Source organism: Gastrolobium bilobum, unplaced genomic scaffold (assembly GCF_033153095.1).
Source record: "Gastrolobium bilobum isolate Gb01-03AN ecotype WA unplaced genomic scaffold, APGP_CSIRO_Gbil_v1 utg121, whole genome shotgun sequence".
NCBI classification, from domain to species: Eukaryota; Viridiplantae; Streptophyta; class Magnoliopsida; order Fabales; family Fabaceae; genus Gastrolobium; species Gastrolobium bilobum.
In genome coordinates, this window is record NW_026897483.1 from 231,366 (window position 1) to 240,845 (window position 9,480).

At 37.1% G+C, this 9,480-nt stretch overlaps 1 protein-coding gene across 1 annotated transcript; it reads left to right on the plus strand.

The window, feature by feature from the left end:
* The first annotated feature begins 1,518 nt into the window (after window positions 1-1,518).
* On the plus strand, window positions 1,519-8,568 carry LOC133307283 (probable amidase At4g34880). The gene is made up of 7 exons (XM_061507770.1): window positions 1,519-2,076; window positions 2,319-2,530; window positions 2,652-2,888; window positions 2,968-3,001; window positions 7,677-7,835; window positions 7,921-8,277; window positions 8,512-8,568. Exons 1-7 carry the CDS (start codon window positions 1,519-1,521, stop codon window positions 8,566-8,568), a joined length of 1,614 nt encoding a protein of 537 aa, XP_061363754.1.
* Window positions 8,569-9,480: the final 912 nt, after the last annotated feature.

Sequence of the window (9,480 nt, forward strand, 5' to 3'; positions counted from 1 at the left end):
AGTTTTAATTTAATTTTGTCCTTCTGAATATTAAAGCATGTACAATGTAGTAGAGTTATGATTATAATAATTATGAAGTCCATCATTTTTGTTATGGACTCATATAAGGGGTCCATCAATTGGTAAGCCCAACAAGGAACAATCCAAGATAGGAATCAATATTAATAATGGATAGATATTCATTAACGATACTAATCCTAATACGATAGCATAGTAAGTAGGCCTGAGCCCTTACTAGAGGCACCAAAGGCCCATCAACGCTACCCACAGGGTAACCTCTATAAGTATAAGGTAAATCCTAAAGGTACATTACGCTCTCTCTCTTACTGTTATGTTGTCACTGTGCACACACACCACATTGGCTAACGCCGTTATAGTATTCTATGCACAATGATCTGTTTGACTCAAAGATATCTCATTCATTATAGATACCTTGGAAAGGGCACTAGTTCAAAGAAAAATATACTAATCTATTAGGCTGAACATTTCTATATGAAAGAATTTTCATATTGAGGAAGTTATGGAAGCTCAATTACGATATTTCCTTTCCATTGGACAGGAAAGCATAGCAAAAAAAATTTATTAATAAATTGCATTCCAGTCACTAGAATATTCAAGATGATATACTTAGCAATTTCCTAGGTGGTTTTTTGTAATAATTATTGGGTTAAGGTGGCCTGGACTCGTACGGGTGTCCTGGTTCTTATTAGGCCTTTGGCCAATTCAAACACATGGGCCGGGAGTAATACTCTGGCCTACGACCGCAGAACTCAATCACTCTAGAATTTGGATGCAGAATCAGGAGGTATTAGATATTTTATTTTGGGATTAGCTTTCTCATCTTATAACGTTTAATTTTTTTATATGAGATTTATATTTATTTTTTTATTTTTTGTTCTTTTCTTAGGACTCACCTATACAGCTCATATATTTTTATGTATGTATAAAAAATAAAATAATAACTCTTTTTATTTTTGTTCACCGGTCTTTAATAACAAAAATTTATAAATTTTGGATTTTTTTTTTTGAGTTAACACAAATAAGTTATCTACATTAAGCTCAAAACAACTTTGTTTTGACACAGAAATTAATATATTTTTGTAATTTTAATTTATTTCTCAGTTATAATAGTCTTTAATATTATAATTTTTTAATTTTTTAACTCAAAATGATATCATTTTAAATTAAATTCATATAATTATACAGTTATTGTAGAAATATTTTTCTCATCAATTTTACATGTATCCAAAAAAAACTATATAAATTTTACAAAAACATGGAAAAGAAAAGAAGAAGCATATATCAATAGGGAAAATTGTTTATTATTTTAAATAACACAATTTATATCATTTCAGGCTCACTAGGACTCACACATTTTTTTTGTCAACCCTCTCTACCTTTATCTATATCTTTCTCTATCTTAAAACACGTAACTTTATATCGCACTTTTTACCCGTGTCAATATTCATAGTATAATTAAGAAGGACAAAGTCACTTGAAGATTAGCGGGTGTTTCTCATGGCTTCCACCACACTTGGGGGTTCCTCTTTGACTTTTTTCCGATGCTATTTTCTGGTCATTATAGTCACATTCTCTTCTTTGAGATCAACTTCGTCGGCAAAGGGGTTCTCATTGGAGGAGGCAACCGTGCATGATCTCCAACTTGCTTTCCAAAGAAACCAATTAACTTCTAGGCAACTAGTTGAGTTCTACCTCAAACAAATACAAACCCAAAACCAAGTTCTTAAAGGGGTGTTGGAGGTGAACCCAGATGCACTAGCACAAGCAGACAGAGCTGACCAAGAGAGAAAGGCTAAGGCACCAGGGTCTCTTTCAGTGTTGCATGGAATACCAATTTTGCTTAAGGATATCATTGCAACAAAGGATAAGCTGAACACCACTGCAGGTTCTTATGCACTGCTTGGCTCTGTGGTGCCAAGAGATGCAGGTGTAGTCACCAAATTAAGGAAAGCTGGGGCTATCATATTAAGAAAGGCCACCCTCAGCGAGTGGTCAAATTATAGGTCAAATGGTTCAGCACCTAATGGATGGAGTGCCAGAGGTGGACAGGGAAAGGTAATTTGATTCTTGTCCTTGATGTGTTTGTCAAACTGATTGTAATCTTTGAAATATTTAAATACCAAATTTTATGAAGTCAACATAATTTTTGTATAGTTGACTACTTATTCTGGTATATTTGGAGACTACTAAGTAATTACCTAATTAATTGAGAGGCTATGGACAATAGCTGAATGACTATACTTTGGTGTGAGTGAATGTAAAAAATCAGGAGTTAACCATTTGATAGTGTTCTGCAGAATCCATACACAATGGGTGATCCCTGTGCATCCAGTAGCGGATCAGCAATATCTGTTACAGCAAATTTGGTGGCAGTTTCCCTTGGTTCTGAGACTGATGGCTCCATTTTATGCCCTTCTGAGTATAATTCATTAATGGGTATCAAACCAACCGTTGGTCTCACAAGTAGAGCTGGGGTAATTCCAATCAGCTCAAGACAAGACACGGTTGGGTAAGTCCATGGAAATGGCTTTTTCATTTTCTTTTTATCAACGCCTTTTGCAAGCACAATTTCCAAATTCAAATTGACATTTTGCTATAACAAACGTGGAACATTATATGGGCTGGTACAGACCAATTTGCAGGACTGTATCAGATGTTGCTTCTGTTCTTGAAACCATTGCAGGCATCGATACTAATGATCAGGCAACAATTGAATCATCAAAGTACGTTCCCAAAGGTGGCTATTCTCAATTTCTAAAGGAAGATGGGCTAAGAGGAAAAAGATTAGGAATAGTGAGATTATTCTACAACTTTGGGAATGATACTTTTCTTCATGAAACTTTTAAGCTACACCTTAAAACATTAAGGTAATGAAAATTACTATTTGTGTCGACTATTATTGCTAATGAAGATTTAGTCTGTCTCATATACTTCCTTCAAACTCAGGAAAAAGGGTGCAGTTTTGGTTGACAATTTGGAGATAGATAACACTTGAAAAAGGGTATTCTAATATATTATAGAATTGTAAATAATGTGTACAAAGGGTTCTCTATTTATAGAGAATATTTGACCTACTTTTAACCTAATGGGCTTGGCCCAATACAACAAAGGACTTGGCCCAATACAACAATAAATGACTAAATAAAAACTAAATAATCAATATTATTTACAACACTCCCCCTCAAGCTGAGGAATAGATATTTATCATTCCCAGCTTGCTAGTAAGTTCTTGAAATCTGTCTGAAGGAAGCCCCTTTGTTAATAGATCAGCTAATTGACGCCCAGTGGGAATGTATGAAGTGGTAATCAACCCGCTATCAAGTTTCTCTTTGATGAAATGGCGGTCGACCTCAATATGTTTAGTCTGATCATGTTGAACTGGATTATGAACTATACAAATAGCGGACTTATTATCACATAGCAGCTTCATAGGTCCCTCACATTTTATTTTGAGATTAGCAAGTACAATTTTCAGCCACAGTAACTCACAAACGCCTTGAGCCATAGCTCGAAATTCAGCTTCTGCACTTGATCTGGCAACCACATCTTGTTTCTTACTTCTCCATGTCACCAAGTTACCGCAAAGAAACATGCAATAACCAGTGGTAGAACGACGGTCAGTCACAGATCCAGCATAATCAGCATCTGTGTAGACTTCTAAAGATAGATTGCCATCACGTCGGAATAACAATCCTTTACCAGGAGTACCTTTAAGATACTGAAGAATTCTCTCTACTGCCTGCATGTGTTTTTCCTTTGGGTCGTGCATAAACTGACTGACAACACTAACAGCATAAGCTAAGTCTGGTCTAGTATGGGCCAGATATATCAATTTCCCAACTAGCCGTTGATATTGTCCTTTATCAACTGGAGGACTCTCTTCTTCATAGCCCATCTTGTGATTCTGCTCAATAGGAGTATTAGAGGGTTTACACCCGAGCTTTCCTGCTTCTTTGAGAAGATCAAGAACATATTTTCTCTGGCTGATAAAAATTCCTTTGCTTGAATGAGCTACTTCTATCCCTAGGAAATATCTCAGTTTCCCAAGGTCTTTGATTTCAAACTCAGAGGCAAGCCGTGTTTGCAGAATCTGTCTCTCCACAAAATCATCACCTGTGATAATAATATCATCAACATATACAAGGAGCACAGTAAGCTTCCCATTTTGGGAGTGCTTGAAGAAAAGAGTGTGATCTCCTTGGCTCTGTCTGTATCCTAAGGTCATCATAACCTTAGTAAATCTTCCAAACCAAGCACGAGGTGACTGCTTCAATCCATACAAGGCCTTTTTTTTTTTTTTTTGATAACGTACAAGGCCTTTTTTAATCTACAAACTTTATTTTCCCCCTTCACAGAATCAAAAACAGGCGGGATTTCCATGTAGACTTCTTCTTCTAACTCACCATTGAGGAAAGCATTTTTCACATCAAATTGATTTATATCCCAATTGTAATGGGCAACAAGGGATAACAAGATTCTCACTGTATTCATCTTTGCAACTAGAGCAAAGGTTTCTTCATAATCAATGCCATAGGTTTGAGTGTAACCTTTGGCCACTAATCGAGCCTTATATCTTTCAAGAGTGCCATCAGAATTATATTTCAGGGCATAAACCCATCTGCACCCTACTGCTTTCTTTCCGTTGGGTCTATCAATAACCTCTCATGTTTTATTTTTCTCCAAAGCATTCATCTCCTCTTGCATGGCTTGAGCCCAATTCCTATCTTTCAAGGCTTCATGTACTGATTTTGGGATTGTAATAGAATCTAGTGCTGAAACAAAGCTTTTGTGCTGCACAGAAAGATTAGCAGAGAAAACAAAGTGGGAGATAGGGTATTGAGTACAAGAGGGACAGGAGGAACAAGTTTTCTTGTGACAAGATCTTTTTCCTTTTCTAAGAGCAATAGGTAAGTCATCAGAAGTAGAAGCAATGGGTAAGTCATTAGAGATATCAGAAGAAATAGACAAATCATGAGAGGAAATAATATTAGAATCAGAAACAGGAGATTCAGGAGACTCAGAAGAAATAGGAGATTCAGGACTTACCAGTGGTTCAGACGATTGAGGTTGCTGGTGAGACAGTATGAGTTGTATCTCAGGTGTATTTGAAGGTTCTGACACACCAGGAGCAGACACACTAGGAAGAGAGAATATTAATCCAGACTCAAAGAAGGAAGGGGACGAGTCTTCTGAAGAACTATTCTCCCCCTGACGATGAGGACCCAGGAAATAAGATTCAGATTCTTGAAAGGTGACATCCATAGAAACAAAAAGTTTCCGACTTGGTGGATGATAACATCATCGAGTTAATTTGCATTGTGATGTTTCATTGTGATGTTTGTGAATTTGCAAAACACCATCAAGTGTCATTTCCTTCTAGCACTATTAAAAGCAGGGAACCTTTTTCTCTTATCCATTCTGATGTTTGGGGCCCTTCTAAAGTGCACAGTGTTTCAGGTGCAAGGTGGTTTGTTTCTTTTATTGACGATTGTACTCGGATAACATAGATATACTTGATGAAAGACAAGTCTGAAGTACCAGAGATATTTATTCGGTTTCATCACATGGTTGAGACTCAGTTTGGTAAGGGTATTAAAAGACTCAGATCTGATAATAGTACTGAGTACGTCAATCAACGCCTGTCACAATTCATTTCAGACAGAGGTATGATTCATGAGCTCTTGATACCCCTCAACAAAACGGGGTTGCTGAAAGGAAAAATCGTCATCTTCTTGAAGTTGCTAGAGCACTACTTTTTCAGACATCTGTTCCTAGTTCTTATTGGGGAGAAGCAGTATTAGCTGCAACTTTTTTGATCAACCGTTTACCTTCACGGGTCCTTAACAATATCAGTCCTATTCATTCCATGACTTCCTTCTTTCCTTCTGTTCCCATATTGCAGAGCCTTCCACCAAGAGTGTTTGGATGTGTTGCCTTTGTCCATGTTCATAAACAACATCGGAGTAAGTTGGAACCTAGGGCTCTTAAGTGTGTCTTCCTTGGTTATAACCCTTATAAAAAAGGGTACAAGTGTTATCATCCACCAAGTCGGAAATTTTTTGTTTCTATGGATGTCACCTTTCAAGAATCTGAATCTTATTTCCTGGGTCCTCATCGTCAGGGGGAAATAGTTCTTCAGAAGACTCGTCCCCTTCCTTCTTTGAGTCTGGATCAATCTTCTCTCTTCCTAGTGTGTCTGCTCCTGGTGTGTCAGAACCTTCAAATACACCTGAGATAAAACCCATACTGTCTCACCAGCAACCTCAATCGTCTGAACCACTGGTAAGTCCTGAATCTCCTATTTCTTCTGAGTCTCCTGAATCTCTTGTTTCTGAATCTCCTATTGAGAAACAGAGAGGGGAACATAGACTTCAAAAGACTAAATGGTGGATGCCCCAGACGCTTGTGATGGAGCCAAATCATAGACTCTGCAGTAGAAGGATGACGTGTCATTAATAACTGATTTTTGCTAGCATGGTCTGGAAGGAGATGATACAACCCATCCTGTTCATTAGCAACTCCAATTGTCTTCTTCGTGGTAAGATCCTGAATAAGACAATGAGAAGGAAAAAATGTGATAGAACAATTCAAATCAGTTGTAAGTTTTTGAGTGGAGATAAGATTAGTAGAAAGCTGAGGAACATAAAGAACATTTTTAAGAAACAAGGAAGGTTGAATTTGAATGTTACCAGAACCAATAACTGATTTATGGGATCCATCAGCTACGGATATAGTATGACTACCAACAGTAGGATGATAAGAACAAAACAACTCAGTACGACAAGCCATATGATCAGTTGCACCAGAATCCAAAATCCATGAGGTTTTAAAATCAGTGCAAGAAGCAAGAAGAGATATAGAACGTGTGCTCTTACCAGATAAGATCGAAGAACTATCATGCTCATCCATTCTTTAACAAAAAAGTTAACAATCAGCGATAAAATCAACCAAACAAAATATCAAATGACCTCTGATCAGAAAAATAATTACAGATCCAGACAAGAAGACGAGAAGAATGGTGGTGGTCTGGTCCAAAAACACGGCCGTACGCGCCTCCACGCGCCGGAGAAAGGAGCTGCGCGTGAGATTCACTCGCCGGGAAAGGGGCGGCGCGTGAGAGCGCGTGGATGGGCTTCGCCGGCTGAGATTTTTCTGGTGTGGTCATCCAGTGAGCGTGCACCTGTCTGTGGGTGGTCGCGGTTGAAAAGTCGCCGGAAAGTGGTCCAAACAGTGAAGACAGACCTGATTGGAGGCGGTCGGAGGTGTTTCGGTCGTTTGTGGCGGAGGAACAATGCGTAGAATGATAGATCGGAGGAAAAATAAGGTCAACAATGGTCCCCTTGGTCCAAAAGGTCCCCGGAAAAATTTTTCGGTGGCGGCTGATGGCGGCAAGAGGCAAAGAAATTAGGGTTTTGTTAAAAAAGAAGATAATATGTGCGGAAGCAAAGCCCTCAGATCGAGAGCTCTGATACCAACTTGAAAAAGGGTATTCTAATATATTATAGAATTGTAAATAATGTGTACAAAGGGTTCTCTATTTATAGAGAATATTTGACCTACTTTTAACCTAATGGGCTTGGCCTAATACAACAAAGGGCTTGGCCCAATACAACAATAAATGACTAAATAAAAACTAAATAATCAATATTATTTACAACAATAACATTGATGAAATTCTTAGTGGCACAAGTGAAAGTATTGCTTTGGAATTTGAATTCAAATTATACTTGAATGCATACCTTAAAGACTTAGTTTCCTCCCCAGTTAGAAGCTTGGCTGATGTGATAGCCTTCAATAAGAAACACCCAAAATTGGTAACTATGTGAGAAGGACACTTTTGTTTATTTGGTCATGGTTAATATAAATAATACAAACTTGAGAGTGGTATGGAAATTACAGGAGAAACTTGTTGAGTACGGCCAAGATCTCTTGCTGCAAGCTCAAAAGACAAATGGAATTGGGAAAACACAGAGTCAAGCATTATTAAATCTGACAAGATTGTCACAAAATGGATTTGAGAAACTAATGATAAGAAATAAACTTGATGCGGTGGTGATACCTTTTTCAAGCTTTAGTCCTGTACTTGCTATTGGAGGTTATCCTGGAGTAATTGTTCCATCAGGATATAAAGAGAGTATGCCATTTGGAATTTGCTTTGGAGGTTTGAAAGGCTCAGAGCCAAAGCTGATTGAAATTGCTTATTCATTTGAGCAAGCAACTAAGATTAGGAAGCCTCCTCCCCCTCCAGAGTTAAAGGTGAGTAATGTCTTACGGTTTAGAAAATAAAATATTTTGATAGAATAAATGGTAGTTTTTGTATGAAATAAGTGGTATATCACTGCTCTTCTCGGCAAAAAAATTCTGACTAGTAATAAGTTCATTGCAATCTTGCTCTTGTTACTTAGTTTTGGATATTGCATGAATTTAACTTAGTTATGAGTTTATTTATTGTCATAAATTTTTACTTTATTTTTTTTGGATAAACTGCAGGTATCCTCCACGGGGGAGGTGGTCTGTTCGAGTCAAAAATATTCAAAGTGGGACTAGCTCTCTAAAAGAGATTTACTTTATCTTCTAATATTTAATAAGAGTACCTAAAGTTTTTTATTTAGCCCATGTTGTGATTAGTGGCTATGATTATGAACCTCCTAGATGGTGTGGAATATTCCCCTATTTGTACGAACCTTAGTTTTTAATTATAGTCTTGTATGCATGTGATATCCAAATTTAAAGTCAGTTGAATATGAAAACAAATCTCTCTTTATATAACTAGAAGGATAAGGCCATAGACATGTCATCATATAGACGGACTTCAAGTTTGTTTAGTGTCACCAAGATGCTTCCATCCTAGCATCACTAAAGGAAATGTTAACCAGAGATGGGGAGATTCTGCATGTGTTTAGAGAAGGCAATGGACGTGATGGTATCCAATTATGGAGGGTTAGAATTGATTTTAAGAAAAGGTAATTTTTCTTGCTTTTGCGATAATAATACTTGATGTAATGTTATGGCATTCTGTCGGAGAATAGATTTTTTCCTTGTGTTTTCACATAATATATAATTATGTTAAGGGTGGTAGGCACAAAGACTATTTAAGTGCGGTTTTACTAAAAAAAATATTTAAAACTTTATTTCAAATGAGATAATTAATTTCTAATTTTGTGTAAAGTATAAATGCATAACTTTGTATCTCTGGTACGCGCAAAAGTGTCAATTTAAACTGGTTGGACCCAGGCCAACCACTATGGGTCAGTCAAATACAAGCTAAACTCCATTAATTAGGTTTAGGATAACGGGCGATAGGTTTTCAAAAAAAAAAAAAAGGATAATAGGCGATAGGAAGTTATTGACCCAACTTGACCTTACTCAGGAGATTATTTAGAGTGAACCGGGACTACTATTTTTTAGGTGGTCCTTTAGTGTAAATAGGAGGGTAAAATCAGAAAAGAGAGAAAATAA